The sequence below is a fragment of the Ambystoma mexicanum genome, chromosome 9 (genome assembly GCF_040938575.1).
Source record: "Ambystoma mexicanum isolate Mex_15411 chromosome 9, UKY_AmexF1_1, whole genome shotgun sequence".
NCBI lineage: Eukaryota > Metazoa > Chordata > Amphibia > Caudata > Ambystomatidae > Ambystoma > Ambystoma mexicanum.
Window position 1 is genome coordinate 738,968,881 of NC_090931.1, and position 18,769 is coordinate 738,987,649.

General features: G+C 42.4%; 1 protein-coding gene across 1 annotated transcript in view; it reads right to left on the minus strand.

The window, feature by feature from the left end:
• ORMDL1 (ORMDL sphingolipid biosynthesis regulator 1) overlaps positions 1–18,769 on the minus strand; it is a 188,800-nt gene that overhangs the window by 113,123 nt on the left and 56,908 nt on the right. The window contains exon 2 of the mRNA XM_069615648.1: positions 12,236–12,417. Within this exon, the coding sequence (XP_069471749.1) occupies positions 12,236–12,409 (174 nt within the window). The 5' untranslated portion in view covers positions 12,410–12,417. The remainder of the gene's footprint in view (positions 1–12,235; positions 12,418–18,769) is intronic.

Below are 18,769 nucleotides of genomic sequence, written 5' to 3' on the forward strand. Positions count from 1 at the left end.
CCTGGGAGGGTGAGGTATTTATAAACTCACCCCCCTGCCTTCCATGTACTAGATCCTGCAGCCAGCCTCTTACATGCAGTTAGATGGCCTCTCCTTGGTGAGGCCCTGCGGCAAACGAGTCTTGTCTGCACGACCACCGCCCCAATCCACCCCCCGCCCTATCAAAGGCAGTTCGCACCGGGGTACTTGTGCTGGCAACTGGAGCAGTCAGGGAGCGATAAAGGCCAAGAGGTGCCAAAGACCATGTACACTTCAAAGTGGTCTACAGAGCATGGGTTGTTGTTCCCATGTCTACCTCCAGACCCCGTGTCTCCTGCCAAGCATCCCCCCTCATGCTGGACGGCCCCCTGCAATCCACATAATGCCACGACATATACACGTCATTCATTCACAAACACACCCCTGTTTCGAATTCTTTATAACCCACTTCATATTTCTAATGAGCACTTCTTTGCGCTTTGCTAGTCAACCCGTGAAGGTGCTGGTTATCTGCTCTTCGTCTCTGTGAACTTCCGTGACCACTTCGAGGAAACTCGTCAGTTTGCAACCTGTGAACTGCTCCCTGTTCTACGACAAGAAACTACTCTGATGCCTGCATCTAACTGTTTGTTCGTCAAGGTAAGGCCATGTACCATAATCATTTTGCGTCCAATTTCTTTTCGTTCAAGACAGTACATGCAAGGAACTAGTCACATGTTCTGAGTTTACATTGGTATTCATAGAGAATTGTTGATCTTTTCTTTTCAGAACTTTCCACAATGCCTGCCTGTTCCATTGGCGGTTGTCCTTCGAAGACCCATAATAAATCAGAAGGTACTATAATGCATGTTTTCCCTAAGACAATAGATCAGATAAGAGAATGGGTCCGATATTGCGGATATCCACCGTCTGAGCTTGAAAGTAGAGTCCTAGAGGTCTTTGCGGACAAGAGGGGTGATTGATACCGCATCTGCAGCAGGCACTTTACCTCTGACATGTACTCCACATCATTGCTAATAAAGAAGAACACACCGCGAGCGAGGCGAAAATTGCTCTCAACCGCTATTCCCACTCTATTCGTCCACATCCCTCCACTGGTGAGTCAAGTTTATGTATTTATCTCTTGGCCTTGCGGTAGTGTGTAGCATTAGCTAACAATAATTTCCCCATTTATGTATCCACTCAATATGAAGGCGGAAGATTCTCCATCCGTGTCATTATTGCAGTCATCAGCCACTTCAAGCGCCTATCGGGTAATCTTACTTGGCTATTCTGCCACTGACTTGTTTTAGGCATGTAAATCAATAGTTTTAATTTATCGTGTAATTATGTTACCTAATGGTACACCCTTGTACTCGTCCTCTAGTCTTTGTTTTCAGTTATAATTATTGTTATCCAAAATAACGCAAGTACTGTCTTTCAGGGAGATGCTGAGGAGTCCAACGTATTGACGACTACCGTTGAAGTCACTCAGATGCTCGAGGTACGTTTCAGGACAGTTCCGTCGCCCTCCTATGTGTCTTCTTTTTTCAATTTTGTGTTCATTACTAATGAAAGTCCTATGTTTCAGGGAGTCGATGGAGCATTAGTCCAAGAAGAAGGGGGAGCATGCAGTTACGGGTCGGCGCAACAGCTTGCAGAAGTGTGCACCGCAGTTACATCGTCCCTTGATGTTCTTATGCATTTCGAGGTATGGATACTGACAGTTCGATCAAGCGAAATCATATGACGTGATTACATCCGCTATACTTCCTTCTTTATTAACGCTAGTACTATGTTTCAGGGAGATGACGGAGCTTCTTCTACAAGAACATCACCCCTAGTAGTTGATGCAGATCTCTGGGTGGTGACACTTCCAACGATCAAGCAAATCGAATCATATTTACATATCCATTATTTATTTTAGACAACTGATCATTTGTGCAGGTCTATTTAGATGAGCCGTTCACGCCTGCACAAACTTTGTTCTTTTTATCAAAATAGAAAACCATACTAATGCAATTACTGTGTTTCAGGGAGTCACTGAAGCATCATCTTCAATAATATCATCAATGGAAGTCTATGAGGAGCCCGAGGTATGGATCTTGCCAGTTCCATCTAACTAGATCAACAATGCATGAATAATTGTCGTTTGAATGTTCTACACAAAGCGTTCATTCGTGTTTTGCTATTGAGATGTACGTGGGTATTGGTCCCCAAGTACATTTTGTGTTTTCAATATTATTATACATATTAATGAAAGTTCTATGTTTCAGGGAGTCGATGGAGCGTCAGTGCGTGATGGATGTGCTTATCATGAAAATGTAGTCGTTGCAGCGCAAGAGGAAGTGGAGACATGCACACACGAGTCGGAGCAACAGCGTCCTGATGTTGAAGTTCGAGGCAAGAAAGTTTCAAAGAAAAGAAAGCAAAAGAAGGTTAGTGTCCTGGTCACTATATTATGTTGTTTGTCACTGTTAATAGTTCAATACTGTAAGTTGTGTTTAAACTGAACATCCCTTTTCCAATCTGTCCTCTAGTTGCGAGTGGGTGTAAGAACTAGATCTACACAGACAGTGAAGCGAACGAGAGATGTTGCTTGTCAAACCTTTTGGCAGGGACTTGAGACTGGAGATGCATCGTGCCAATGGGAAGAATATGAAGTGATTGACAACGGAGCTATACCACCACCAGCCATTGATAGTGAATGTCCTCCTGGTAGTTCGGATGCAGTTGGAGATAAATTCACAGAATCCACACCCGCAAAAACTAAGACCGCGAGAAATTTGAAGAAATTGTCCTATTCACCCATTGCCGGAGAAGGAACAGATGTTGCAATGGAAGAGAATGAAGTGGACTACAATGAAACACCTTCAATATCACTGAACATAGCGGAAGACGATATCAGAGATTCTACCTTTCATGTGAGTGACATGTCCTCAACGTTACAGGCCGAACCAGCTGGGATGCAGAGTGACACTATAAGGAAAGAGGCCAAATTCATTGTATTCGATAGTTGTTTGATTGATATAATTATTCGGTTGAAATGTGGGCATTCGGTAGGTGGGGAAGTATGTGGGGAGCCATTGATTAATGTGACTGGTGCAATTCGAGGCACTAACCTTAAAATACATGCCACCTGTACAAAATATCATCCTTTCTCATGGTCTGCACAACCCATGCTGGGACAACTGCCAGCAGGCAATCTACTTTGTGCAGCGGCTGCACTTTTTAGTGGTTCAAGTTTTAAAAAATTAGAGTCTTTCTTTCAGTTTGTGGGAATCCGTTTCATTGCGAAAACTCAGTTCTACAAATACCAAACCGATTATCTATTTCCAGCCATTAGCGAAGCTTGGAGAATGGAAAAAATGTCTATTGATAGTACATTCGCGGGCAAACGGTTCAGGCTAGCCGGTGATGGACAGTGCGACAGCCCAGGATTTTCAGCCAAGTACTGCACCTACCACTTTCAGGACATGGAAAGTAAGAAAATTGTGAGTTCGGTGGTTGTGCAGGTGTCACAAAGTACATCCTCAGTGGCCATGGAGAAAGTTGGCTTTGTAGCATCATTGCAAGAACTACAATCGCGGGGAATGGTGATCGACCTGATAGCCACGGACAGACACGTTTCAATTGCCAAGACAATGAGAGAAGAGTACAAAAATATAAATCACCAATTTGACGTTTGGCATCTTGCAAAAACAATCAATAAAAAAATGTCTGCTGCAGGTAAAAAAAAAGAAACGCAAGGTATTTCACAGTGGTCCAAGTCAATCAGCAACCATCTTTGGTGGAGCTCAAAAACATGTGGAGGGTCGTTGGAAATTCTACTGGAAAAATGGCGGTCAGTAATGCCACACTGCACAAACGTTCATCGTTGGAACACAAACCGACATTTCCACAATTGTGAACATGGCCATTTGTCCACAGAGGAGGCACGGAAGAAGAAGTGGTTGATTCCTTCATCACCCACTCACAAAGCCATTGAAAAGATTGTATTTGATAAAACTATAACAAGAGATTTGAGGGGACTCACGGAATTCTGCCACACAGGAGATTTGGAGGTGTTCCACAATATGTGCCTAAAGTACAGGCCAAAACGATTGCATTTTGGCATGGAGGGCATGATAAATCGGACTCTTCTAGCGGTCTTGGCACATAACCATAACGTTGGACGTCAACAAAGTAGGACGACCGGAACTTTAGGGACGCTTCGCTACAATAAGGCCTTCACTAAAAGAAGTAAACAATGGGTGATCAAACCAGTGTTTGAGGATATGCAATATGAGTTTGAGAGACTTATTGTTGACGTCCTAGATAGGCACATAAATGGAGTTGTGAATGAACCTGTGCAGGTGACAACTGCATTGCCACCCAACATTGCCTCTGTTCCATGTCCACCTAAAGAAGAGCTCATTGAGAAATACACATCACGGTTTAAATGATTGTAATTTGATTGTCTGTTCTCTCGAGTCTCCTCATGTCGCAGGCCCATTGAATATGTTTATATAATCGAACCTTGTTCATTTGCGCATTAAATTAAACCAAACAGTAATATAAATTATTTTTCCAAAAATATAGAATGTCTCTGTATTTATGGTTCTGTGGGGCAGCAAAGCAAGCAGACAAAATGCAAAGATGGAGTGTAAATTTCAAGTCCTGTAAAACGGCCGTACACTGAATTTAGCTAACTAGGAATGTGTGTTCGTTCAAAGTGAAGGTCAGCTGCTTTGATTTTTTCTCGAGTGCCAGAATGGCCCACGACTCAGTATAAGGTTCTATTGTTATTTGACCTTGACAGGCCGGGACCACGTAAGAAACGATAATGAATATAATTTCAGAAACGAAAGCCATTTCATGTTCGTTCATTAGAAGAAATAAAACGTCGGCATAGAAGGAGTGGTATTTCGGGGCTGCCCTACGCACAGACACAATGGAAAATGCAAATATAATGCAAGTAACTCTTTAGATGAGTTTATACCGCAATTTAATTACTATACAGTAGCTTTAAAGACGGGTTAAGTTGTACTTGTTCATTCTATGTGGCATATTGTTTTGTACCGCGCACTATCTTGGGGAGAACCGTCTCCTTTTACGGAAGCACCTCCAAACCTTCCTCTTTGCTTCTGCTTTCTCTCTCCCTCTCCCCTGCTACAACTTGTCCACTGTCTGCGACCTCGGTCCTGGGCCCTTCCACTCTCCACCTGCACTCCCTGTCAACCCCTGCACTGGGGGACTGTCTCAGTATCCTACAGCCCCCCTTGACGTATAAAACCCAGTTGCACTGTCCTAGCTATGAAATAATTTCCAGACCTAATATATAAAATGAATAATTTTAATAAAGATCTGATGGTGAGACTAATTTCCTTTTTTTATGTTTTTCAAATAGATACATCGTGCATTACTGCATGTGTCACGAGTACCAGACACCGGCGATGGCTTTTTCAATCGCCAGTTGCTTCTCCGCGTGAACAACGTTAGCACCCTGACCATTTTGTGGGACGATCGCCAAGTACAAGTATGCCCTTACGCGGCACTAGCGGCTAGATGCAACATACAGACCGTTGTGGTGCCCTAGTGCCTCGTTGTTGGAATAGCCATGCGATTATCAGTGCGACCGAAGAGCTTATTTTATCGTAAACCAACACCCTGTCTACTGCACACGAACATCGCTTGCCTCAAGACGAAATATTTTGGATCGAGAGCAAATAAAAATGCAAATCGCTGAATATTCTCAAAACATTTGATGTCAAATAAATGTACTTTGCCAAATGTACAATCTTGCCGTTTGCTTTTAAACCACTGTTTCATATTCCGAATTGTGGCGCTGTATTGTGAGATGATCTAAGACCCTGTGTACAGCAAAGGAACATCGTGTGCCTCGAAACGAACTTTTCGGAACGTGAGCAAATAAAAATGCAAATCGCTGAATATTCTCAAAACATTTGATGTCAAATAAATGTACTTTGCCAAATGTACAATCTTGCCGTTTGCTTTTAAACCACTGTTTCATATTCCGAATTGTGGTGCTGTATTGTGAGATGATCTAAGACCCTGTGTACAGCAAAGGAACATCGTGTGCCTCGAAACGAACTTTTCGGAACGTGAGCAAATAAAAATGCAAATCGCTGAATATTCTCAAAACATTTTATGTCAAATAAATGTACTTTACCAAATTTACAATCTTGCGGTTTAATTTAAAAGTACAGTTTCATATTCCCAATTGTGGCGCACTGTGTTGTTTGAGCTCATCTGTGTTGATTTCCTGGTTCTGTGTGGAGTCGCGTAGAAGACGCCTGGGCGCGTTTGCCTACGCAGCTCAGTCACGTCACGGATAGAGGCGGGGAATATGAATGTTTTGATCAAGTCTGTTTCAGGGGCGGGGGATTTGATTTAGTGCCGCAAAAGCAGGTGAGCCAGGGCGATGCGGCAAGTGAGAGGATTATCATAAAATGGCGGATGTTTTCGAGTGCGTTAATGGACGAAAAGTCGGGTAAGGTCCATAGGAAAGTTTTCTACGATCTACCGATTTATGCTTAAAAACACATGGCCGAACCATAGGAACAATAAAAAAAAAGTCCCGGAACTATCCTTTAAAGAAATCTTTCTTTGGTAATGGCTTTCAAGATTTCTCAATTTTTGGTTTTGAAGGTAAAGGGGTCGATGGCGTTGACGTTTGAGGACTTTTATCAGTTTTGCCCCGACCAAGCCCTTGAAGGGCTTCGACCCTCGACTCGAAGTTTGATGATTTTTGCCATGATGCCTACCCCCGGGCATCCGGATCGAGTCCATCAGCCTCGGGAGCAGGCATCCAGATACTTGTTAAAACCCCAGCAGCCCCAGCTGGGGGCTGTTTGGGTTCAGTCCTGGCGCCATAGGCGCCAGGCTCAAAGACATTACTTGCCTCATGCAGACCATGCTGCAAATGGATCCAAGCCAATGTGAGGCCTTGATGGGACTATTTTGTTACAGGGACTATTTTTTACTCAGGTGTGGTTTTGGGGAACTTCTTGCCTGGAACTACGTTGGAGGCTATTTAAACCACGCCCAAACAGCAGCACACTTCTTCACGTTATTCTGCATCCTGCAGCGTAACGCTCACCGTGCCTGCAAGTCAGCATCCAGTCTTCTGCCACGCCCACCTCGAATCCGGAGCTCCTAGAACAAGGGGGAGAAAAAAAGGAGAAAAGCTTAGATCACAGACATTTTAATACCTCACCCGATTCCGGATCCAGCACGTCTACGAGTCTGGAAAGGACATTATTCCAGCACGCATCGCATCACCATCAGCAGCGCCGCGTTATACTAACCAGTCCACAGCATCTTTCGACTCGGCGCTGCCACCATCATTTTCTTTGGCGAACTCCAGCACCTGGGGAAAACAAAAGAAACAAGGTGAGCCAAGAGAGCCGACAAATACAATCTCTTACCACAATAGGCTTACCCGATTTACCACCGGAGGCATTACCCTTTAATATGCCTCATCTTCATATGCCGCACCTATAAAAGGGATAGAAAACAACAAGTTAAACTCATGCAACTTTTACCGGACAGTGTTGGGTAATACAGACTCTTACCTGAACGCCATCAGCTGCCTCCAGGCAACATTCTTTTGAACCAGCTGCAATTCAACAAGGGAATGGAAAAAGAGTGACCATCGGACATATTGAACTCTTTGAACTTTATAAACCCCAGAGTCAATATTCCTCCGGAACTCCTCCAGTACCTTCAAACCAGTGAAGTAACTGGTATCTACGCGCCCCTGCATGCCATGCAGGATGGAGAGCTCATTTAAAAACATAAGGTGAGGTTACTAAAAGGGGATATCGGAGGTGACAAGTGGGGAGAACGAGAACAGTGGGAGGGGGCCATCACTAAAATCCATGGGTGGCTAAACTACTTTCTCCACTTGCAGGAGAATGCTTCTACGGATCAAGCAGACGAGATAAGGCGGGCCAGTCCAGACAGTCATCTCGGCACTACGCATCACGTTGGTGGAGACCGCAGCTGACCGGGTCCGATCGACGTCCCTGTGGGAACCAGGTGAGCATAACAGATTTCTCATCCTGTCCTCAAAAGGATCTCGATGGGTCTTGCATTTCGTGCGGGCAGAATGTAGTCTTTGGCCTTTCCTAGTCTGCCTTAAACGGATCGGCAGGAGCATGGCCTTTCACCTTTTCCTCCGAGGGGGTCGGGCCTCTCTAATATTTTATTTTTAACATAGCCCATCTGAAATCTGCTCACTGAGCTGTAGTGGAGGATTTGGTAGGAAAGGCTATACTTCTCTCCGGAGAGGAACCAGGTGAACTCTAAGAGGGCAACCTGTGATGCATTTTCTTTGATTTCCTCAAAAACAATGAGGAATAGTGTGACCCGCTCCTGGAGCGCAATTGTTTTGTTGAGATCTTCCTTTGAGGAGAGAAATCGCTTCAATGCCGGTTGATCTTTTTCTCGATGGTGTAATCGATGGGGATTTAGTAGGGGAGTCCTACCCGCTGCTAGTTTTCCTTTACACTCCGTCAGAGCCTTAACAGTCATCGACTGACAGGATTTATAGTCCACCGTTTCATGTTCAGAACCAAGGCACCAGACACACCCGATGGGGATCCATTCGGTAAATCTTGGAGCCACAATTGTAGCAGTTTCTGCACCTGATCTACAGGGTTGTCGGAGCTGAAGACGAGGCCATACCTCAAAAACTGAAGTGCACTGTAATTCTCAAAGCAAATGCTGTCGCGGAAAAAGAGGAACTGAAGCCGACAGGCGCTGCGTGCTAATATAGCCAAGAAACTAATGACAAAAAGGGTGAAAATTGGACACAAGAAAGGATAAGATTTATTACTACTTTTGACAGTGGAGCAAGAAATGTGAGAAAAATATTGGCGAAACACTGGCAAGTGCTAAGGAAAGATCAAGCCATTAATGGGTTACTAAGTACTAATCCAACGGTAACATACAGAAAAGCCAAATCCATACAGTCAAAAGTGTCTCCAAGTTTGTTTCAGACAAAAACCAAAAAATGAATTGGCTCTCAGAAAAAAAATCAAAGGCTTCCAAAAATGTGCAAAATGTAAAGCATGCAAATTTGGAGAAAGTTTTAAACATAAGAACCCACGTACAGGAAGAAAAGTGGAAATCACAAAAACCATTCTGTGTAGCACAAAATTTGAGATATATGTAATCAGTTGCAGCTGTAACCTCTGGTACATAGGAAGCACCAAATTGGAAGTTAATTTTAGAATTTTGCAACATCCGAGAGCAATTAAAAACAATGATCGGACATATCCTCTAGCAAAACATTGCAGAAGTACACAAAGGAAACATTGAGTCGTTCAAATATTTTGGCATTGATCATGTCCAACAACATCCAAGAGGCGGGGATAGAGAAAGACAATTACGCCAATTGGAAAGTAGATACATAATTGAATACAATACCAAATCCCCGGGAGGACATAAGGATGAAGAGCTCTACACGGTTATAGGAGAATAAGTTTAAAGCTCACTCATGTACGATCTATTTTAAGAGCAGATGTGACTGAGATGCTAGAGTAAAATATGGGCAATTTACAACAAGTGGCTTGCATTATGAAAAGAAAATCCAATAATGAATGGGGCTGCAAACTGAACAATTATTTGCATCATACCTAGGATTTAATAACTTTTTAAACTATAATATTTTTTTTTGATATGAGTCTTTGATAAGTTTTTAGCAAGTGGGAAGTAGGTATATGCAATAATCCCGAGCACAGTATATGTTTTTATCACAACCATTTTTGGATACAATGGATTCCACAAATACACTAGACTCCTCTGGTAATGGGAAGATAATTATAATCCAGGCATGATAACCAACTGGGTTATAAAATGTGTACATTGATGGTTTTCTGTATTTTTTAAAAAAATGTGATATATAATAAGCATTATGATATCTTAATAGAACTATAGCAACTTTGCATTTTATTATATTGGATGCACTGAGCACTTTATATGTTCTAGAAACATTTTTGCAATTTTGCACTTTAAATCATCTAAGGCACTAAGCATCTTATCAAATACAGTAAGCACAGTTGGAAACATGCGCAACATCTCTGTAAAGCAAACAAAGTAATTCCCATTACCAAAAATAGTAAGGTTAATTTGTTGCACCTTTGGCAGGTCTCGATATAAAGTCATATGGATTGTAACAAACATGAAGCGGCATAGCAAATATCCCAGCAAATATAAATATTCAAATTTGCATGTTGATCATTGCGTTTACAGATTAAATTCTGTGCATACTAGTCCAGCAAGCACGTAGCACTTTGAGTACTAGTACATTGCACTTTATTAAGGTAAAGCACTGAGCAATCACTTTAGTACAGCTACTATAGCAAAATGGACAATTTCGAACAGCAATATTTGCACAATGATAGTTCATTCAAAATGAACGATAGTTCATTTAAAACGAATGCGTTTGGATATATATTGTATGCACAATGTAGCAATATTATAAAATTCTTTACATCAACAAAGGGATTAGAGCATGACATTATGTTTATATTAGAGCCTAAGGGACATCCAACATGGCCGCTCTCAGAGGATAAGGAGAGTGCAATCAATTAGCAGTCTAGTGTTGTTAACCAAAGGAGAGCACTGATGAGTCATGGGTTAAATGGAAAGGAAGTCCATTGTTCCATTCACAATCTGACGAAGCCCAGTTTCGGTGAAACGCGTAATTGTGTGTTTATTTTCTTTATATGTCCACTTACTGATTAATAAAGGACTTTTATCACAGAGAAGATGGCCAAACGTGATTCTTTGGATTTAAAATGGAGGAGTGCCGCTGTGAACCACGTAATTGCAGTTCTTGTTTTTTCATATATACACAGACTGTGACATCTACTATGAGACGGAGGCTCTTGAGGGACATTGAGTCAACTGCATCGCTGCGCAGCCCCCTCAGCCGAAAAGAAATTCTGAAGCAGCTGAAGACAAAGAATATCATAAAATGAGGAATAAGTGGGAGGACACAATCTAATCGAAAGATTCAGCGGTCGAGACGCAGCAAGTTAGTGGAGCTGGTGGTTGAGATGGGACGGTGCACCTCCATGGGTCAAGTTGGCGTCAAGACAGCTCAATAAGCATCAAAGTACTTTGAATGCCAAAGGCAGCCCCTTCAGGTGAGCTGGCTGGAAAATAAATCTCCATGCAGTAAACAGGCTATCGGGCTGCTTTCTGGGATTTGCCATCGATAGATATCTGCTCTTCCCTACCAGGACCGTTTGTTTGCAGAGAGCACGGTCAGGGTTCCGTCAACTACAGCGAGCAGGTCCTAGGTACATGCGTTTGAGCAGCAGCAGGCCTCGTCCAGCCAGTTTATTATTATCCCAAAAATGCCCTTTGGGTGGATACGAAGAGGCGTTCCTTTTCCTTGCAGCTCCTGGACTTCACCACGATTTTTGGGACCTAGCAAAATTAAAGATTATGGGACCCTTCTTTGGACTGATACCCTCTCCCGGGCTACTCTACCTCCTCCCGTGCCTCGGATTCCGTAATCCCAAACACCACCATGTCAATACTAGACATGGCTTATATTTAGTTTTACCAACCACCAAAAATGCTTCAGGGGCACACTAGTAGATTTTTAACCAGAGGTACGTACAATTAAAAGCGTCACCAATGTCTGCTGGAACTGGGATCCAGCAGCACTTTTTCAGGAAGGCACATATGACCTTTGAACCTGCGCCCCTTTGCCACTGTAAGGCAGCTGCTGGGGAATGTCAGACAGTCACAGTAAGGTGAAATGTGCTCCATGCACCTTGGCATGGAGCTTTGAGAAAGTGGGGTCCGATTAGCAGATCCAACTTTCATAAACAGAATTACCAGCATCATTATAATGCTAAAAATAGAAAATCTTCAGGCTCCGTCACATTTGCAGATTGCATTCCGTCACACCATTACACAAGGAGGCTAGCATAAGCAAGCCCACAAATCAGAGGGCTAGGGACATAAGGTTAGGTCGTCTGCACATCAGGTTTCCCCTACTTTTCTGCTATTCAACCTGGGCCAGCCCCAACAAGTCTTGATATGGCAAGCCAAGATTCTAAATAGGTCCTACAGAATTCCCAAAAATGGAATGATGTCTAACCAGATGGATACATACTCATCAGAACATTTCAATTTAGTACCCTTAAATTTGAAAAGAAATGTACAACAGCTATCTGAAAACACAACTAATTCACAAAAGATAGAATGGTATGGAGCTAATCTACAGTACCTGCAATATACAAATACTCACCAGATTGTGAATCACATTGGTTAAAGTCCACGCAACCGGGACGCTGAAGAAGGGAATGCTGAGCAGAACAATGTGAAGCATTCCCACCCCGAGGGCATAGGTCAGCCACATCCCTCGACTGTTCATTACCCTGGTGTTGGGATTCACCTCGCTATGCGCTACTCCTACATTCATTTTTCCACCTGAAGAAAAGAAAGCATTGCAGTAAACCACTGAAGCTGTATATGGCATGATTTCACATCATGGTAAAATTTAAAAACAGCAGCAGATTTCAATGAAATTACACATGAACATTCCTCCATACATAAACATTTATTATTAAGTATAGTGATACTTTATTTACCCTCACCATAATGGAAACAGAAATTCAGATTTCAACATGGATGCAGTCTACACATCTAAATATATTGACTGTGCAGTACACCAACTAATGAGTCGATTCCGAACAGGAGTACAGTATACAGCTATAATGATAATCTGTTAAGATGCTACCATTGAGAATATCACTGACATATTATAGTTGGTAAAATAGACTATGTACAACAACCACCGAGCTAAAAGACAGGACAGTGGGGGAAAGGAAATAACAGAAATTAAATGGGCAGCAGGGGGTACATAAACTACTGGATTAATGTTCATAGGAACACTATTATGTTGTACATGGGAAGGCAAAATATCCATGGATTGTAGATGGGTTACAAATTTAAGTTTCAAGGGTCACTTGGCACCCCAGCTCTCCACATGCACCCAGCAAACCATTTCGTACTCACCAAGAGTTAACTGTTAATGGCCAGCGATTAATGCAAAATGTTGATGCATGGTTGTATAACTAGTGCAGGAGACTCGCAAGAAAACAAAATGGCAGAAGGAGACTGGGGTTATCAAATACAGTCACCGAAAAAGCCAGACGTACCAAAGCATTTTTCCAAATGTAAGGTCAAACTAAGAAACTGGACTAAGCCAGTCCGAAGCATGGAGTTTAAAGAAGTGTATTTTCTTTAAAGATTGTATATGATGGATTGATTGTCAATTACACCCTTTACTTTAATGCCTTTAGCAATGATCTCCTTTAGGGTTTCTGCAAACCATAAGAAAGGGTTCAAGTCTCAAATATTTGAAAACTAATGTACAATATATTCCAGAAACCGGTATCTCGTTATTAAGGCAATCATTTGTAATATTTCTTTTTTCAATGTTCAAATTATAAGCAAGTTTACAGAGTACAGTCTGGATGTATAATACAATTGTTCAAAAACAGATTTTTGAAAGAGTTCAAGAGCCGTTCATGCGTCCTTTTGCAGACAAACCAAGACAGTTATCCTCCACTGAAGTGTCTCTGAGAAGACTGTTCACAAACAAAGCAGTAACGAAAAATGAAATACTTGCCACAAAAGGTCTCATTTTAGGTGCATTACTTACGTGCAGGAGACGTGCATTTACACCTAGATATAAAAAAACACTACTCCATATTTCAAGAGTAAAAACAAACTAAACACGGCTTCAAGGACAAAATCTGATGGTGCCAATGTCTAAAGTGAAGTGTGCTTTTTAGGTTGTGGCATAAAAATATTGTACTGGTGGTGTTAGAGGCAGGAGTGGTTTACCTTCAGATATCTAGTAAGTAGTTTGTGTCCTTTGTTTAGGTTTACCCGTACCTATATAACTATGTTATCAGGTCTCACTCCTATAGATGGTGGTAACATTCCAAGCAGTTAGGAATAGTGCGCTCAAAAATATTATTGTCCGAGGGTTCGGGAGTGTTTTTAAGCATACGTTGAGCAATTGTACAAACATTTCCTATGCACCTTACTGTAGTTTTCCTCTTTTACACACGTGAAAACAGGCAGCAGGGTGCGGCCATTTTGTGATAATCTTATCCGTTGCCGAATCGCCCAAAGGTGGACTGCCCTGGCGGCACTAAATCATATCTCCCCCGCCCCGAGATCACCAGAAGCGGAACGCCCATTTCACAACGCCAATGCACGTCTCGTGTCAACATTCTCTGCGCTTCCGCTAATGACGTGTCTCCATGGAAATGGCAGGACACCGCTTTCCTCAATAAGTATAAACAGACCGCTTCTCAACAGACATCAGATTTGCTTTTCCAATCGTTTCACTGTCTTTTTTTGAGTATTCTGTGCCTTGTGTCTGTGCTCTGGTCAGCTACCTTTGTTGCTCCTAGCCCGTGCAAACAGATACTAGTATCATTACTATCCATTTTTATTTAGCCCCATAAAGGCAACAATAGAGCCCTACCAGTACGAGCCAGAGTATTCTGAGGCGGAATTACTCGAAAGAGAAAGATGTGCAAACGATGGGGCTTCGGACGACAGTTGGGAGGATGATTCAACAGATCAAGAGCCTGAGCCTAGTTGCATTGACGGAGTTTCCACCTGGTGTACCTGCAATCGGTGCATGCTAATGCCAACCGAGGAGGAGAACTGCTGCTGCCGAGAAAACCCTGGATGCTTGCCCTACATATCAAAAGGCGAGACACGGCCACAATGCATTACCGAGCTGCCAGACTTAAGGGCAGCCTGCCTCACAAGCTCAGTGTTGAGGATTATGATGGTGCTTATGCACGAACTTCGAGCAAAAGTTTGCCCTCGCAATCCAAGTAACGAGCAAGTGTACTCTAGTTGTGATGTCACTATTTCATGGTTGTCTCCCATATTATGGTTAACTTTGATCTATCAATGCCAATCAATTTAGTCTTGCAATTCTATACATCACTCGCAATTTGATGAAATCACATTGGTCTCCTTACGTTTATTTCGTGTACAGCCATGAAGCAATATTTCTTTGTGTCCCAAATGTAAAGGAATGCATAGTCGTTCAATATAGTACAGTGTCTAAGTAACAATTGTACTGGCAACAATGCCATTGGATACAGAATTTGTCATTGTCAACTAAGGTTTAATACACTTATCTCGTTAATTTAAAAACAGTCTGTATCTTTCTCTTTCACAGGTGGTACAGGCTGGTGGCCTATCGTTCGTTTACATGGTGGCTTTATGGGAGGCTTGGACACAGCATTCGACGAGTAATACCCGCCTGTGTCGTTGGTGCCATCAGAGAACTTTCCCCAGCGACAGCCGTTAGTACAGGGGATTTTCCCACACTGTGCTGCAACCAGACGTTTTTAATGTGTAGTACATTTGTGCCATCAAAATCAGCAACAAAATAAAACACAACAGAACTTTTATCAATGGTGTTTCAGTGACTCAAGTGTGTCTCCATTCAGCAGTGTTACGGCCCTTTCCTGCACGCCGTAGGCCCATCCATCCCCCTCCATTATCAAAAGGCAGTTGGCACCAGCGGATGTGCGCTGCCAATGGGGCTGGCAGGGGTGGGAACAGCCAAGGTGCCAAACACCAAGTACACTTCGAAGGTATCTTCCGCGCAGGGGTCATTGTTCACATGCCTTCCTCAGACCCAGTGTCTCCAGGCAGGCTCCCCTTGAAGCAGGCCGCGCCCCTGCAATCCACATAAGACCACACCATATACACATCATTCATTCACATACACACCCACTTTTCTAATTCTTTATAAACCACTTGATATTTTTCATGAGAACATAGTTGAGCACTGCGAGTCAACTCGTGAACGTGCTACCTGTGAACATCTCCCCGTTCTCCTGCTACTAACTACCCTGCATGCTGAATCTAACCGTTTGTTGGTCAAGGTAAGGGCAGGTCACCTAATCATCTCCCCTTGATCTTTAAATTGCTATCTATTTCCAACTAACATACCCAGTAGTTAGATTTACATCACATCAATGAATTGTGTATGAAAGTAATCCTATAACTACACAGGTTTTCCTTCAGTGACTAAATCATAGAAAAATGATATAATTCCATCTCACGCTTTTATGCAAAGTAATTTTCTAATAATGTTTTTGATTATAAATTCTTTAACAGAATTTACAACAATGCCTGCATGTACAGTTTACGGTTGCCTCTCTAAGACCCATAACAAACCTAAAAGGCACTACAATGCATGCATTCCCGAGGAATATAGATCTAATAAGAGAATGGGTCAGATATTGTGGATTTGTGCCAGAAGAGGTTGAAAATAGAGCCCATGAAGTCCTGGGGGACTCGAGGGGCGATCGATTCCGCATCTGCAGCCTGCACCTTGCCACGAATATGTACGCCCAAGCCTTGACTGGTAAATTGCTTCCAAATGCAATTCCGACTCTATTCATGCACACGCTGCTTCAGGCGAGTCACGGTTCACAATTTAGCTGTAGGCGTTGGGGTACTGAACAGGTAACTACATAGACGGATTGGTGTTTTAGGTGTAAAGTTTTCATATTTACAAGATTGTATTGCTTTATGACTAAACCCCATTTTGCTAAACATCTGTCCTTGGTTTTAGGAGCATCATAGAAAACGATTTTTTGGGCACCAATAACTATGCTATAGTGCCCTTGGAAATAAGCATAATCTTTTCGTAACCTGTTGCTTTACAGGTCAATTTATTAGGTTAGCATTTCTAAATCAAATCTAATTTTCCCTTTACAACTCCATGACAATGCACTGAATATGAAGGAGCAAGATTCTGCATCCTTGTCTTTCCTGGAGTCAACAACTTTGAGCGCGCATCAGGTAATTTTATTTAGCTATTCAGTTGCTGAAATGTTTTATGCATGGAATTTGGGATAATATGCCCAAATCTACATATGTTGTTTGTTTACATAATGTTTCATTTATGGTTTTTATTGATATTTACCACTGTCTGCCCCACATTGTGTGTGTTCAATTTCACTTTCTTTCATTCATACTAAAACAAGTACTGTTTCAAAGGGTGATGCTGGTACTTCGACTACAATTACATCACACCTTTGGCTCTGTATCAGCTCCGAGGTACGCATACTGACAGCTCCCTCGAATGAAAGAAATTTGGTCCTAGATCTGATACCATTAGACAACCATCTTTTGCAAATTGCTTCAGTGCAACATTTCAATAAGTGGGTTTCGCACAGTCATCTTTCATCGAGTAACCTAGCCATCAATCAGGTGAAATTCAAAATGTATATTTTGACTAAGTGACGTACACAGTGTACGAGGGTATCTGTGTAAGCCATGTGTGCGATGGAATACATTAATTTCAAATACGAATGACTTATTTTTAATGAATACTCTTTTCTAGGGATGTAAACAGGATTGGGATCAGGAAGAGGAGGCATGTGGATCCGGTGGACTAGCTTGCTGGTGCAGTCGTTACAGTAAAGAAGGTTTCACAGAAAACCAAGAAAGCTACGGTAATTTACAAACAATTTCATTTTCAAACAGTGTTTTGTGCTGGTGCCTTCAGAACATGCTTTTTTAAAAAAAAATCTAAAGTGCCACATACTGTTGTCAGTCTAGAAAAATGGATACCTCTCATGATTGACGGCAAACGTATTTTGGTGGCCGGGGGCCAACCGTCTCATGCACGATATGATAGACATATTTAGTTTATTATTTGTATGGCGCGCCATACCCTGGAGTATCAGGGCGCAAACAGACAAGGATATGCTCAGCTTAGTTACAGATACATAAAAATCAGATGAAGGTACAGAGATACGCTGAGCTTGGTTACAGATATGCTCGGCTAATTGCAAGTACAAGGAAAAGGCAGGAAGTGTAGACATAGACAACAGCAATATTACATTAAGCAGATATGAACAGGGAGAGGTCAAGAACAGGGGAGCAAAGAGCAAATAAATAAGGAGCATGCTCCTGCATGGTCCTGTTCACGTAATATATAGTTACATACAGTTATGTACAATGTGACAAGTGGAGTAGTTAGCTGTCATTGGCTCTCAGCCACCTAGTGAGGTCAAGTCTAAATTTTGCGAAAGGCTGAGGTTCTCGGACGTCATGGGGGAGGGAGTTCCATAACTGCGCAGCCTTGACCGGGAAGCTATTTCCTCCAATAGTGGCAAGTTTGAAACGCGGAACTTTGAGGCAGTTTGCGTTGGCTATTCTAGTAGGTCTGGAAGAAGCTTTTACGTAATCTGTCCATGAGGTAAGGTGGAGCTTTGTTATTGATACATTTGTGGGTGAGGGAAGCGATTTTGAGATGAATTTTGTCTATGGTGGAGAGCCATTTGTATTCTCTTCTTGTAGAAGAGAAATGCTCATTTCTATTAATCTTGAGTGCTGCTCTCAAGGCATTGTTCTGGAGCACTTGAATTTTGTGGATGGTCTGTTTATTTGCTCCAAACATAGGTTTCCGAGTTTACCAATGAACGACCATTTAGATGTAACAAGGATCGCCATTTTGTTTTCTAACAATTGCTCATTGCTTTCTGTTCTTATTGCTTCGCAGCACATTTTCTGCTTACACTGCTCGACTGTAAACATTGTTGACTGAACGTGAAAGGACAAGGCCGCAGGGCCGCAAGGCTAACAAGAGTTTGTTGAAACACAATGTAGGCAGCGCCAGGAAGGAATGCCCGGCTCCCTCCCGAATGAAACATTGAAGCAGAGCTGCAGGGCATTTAATCATTTCACAGCTGCCAGCCGGTCTCGTTATATTGTAGAA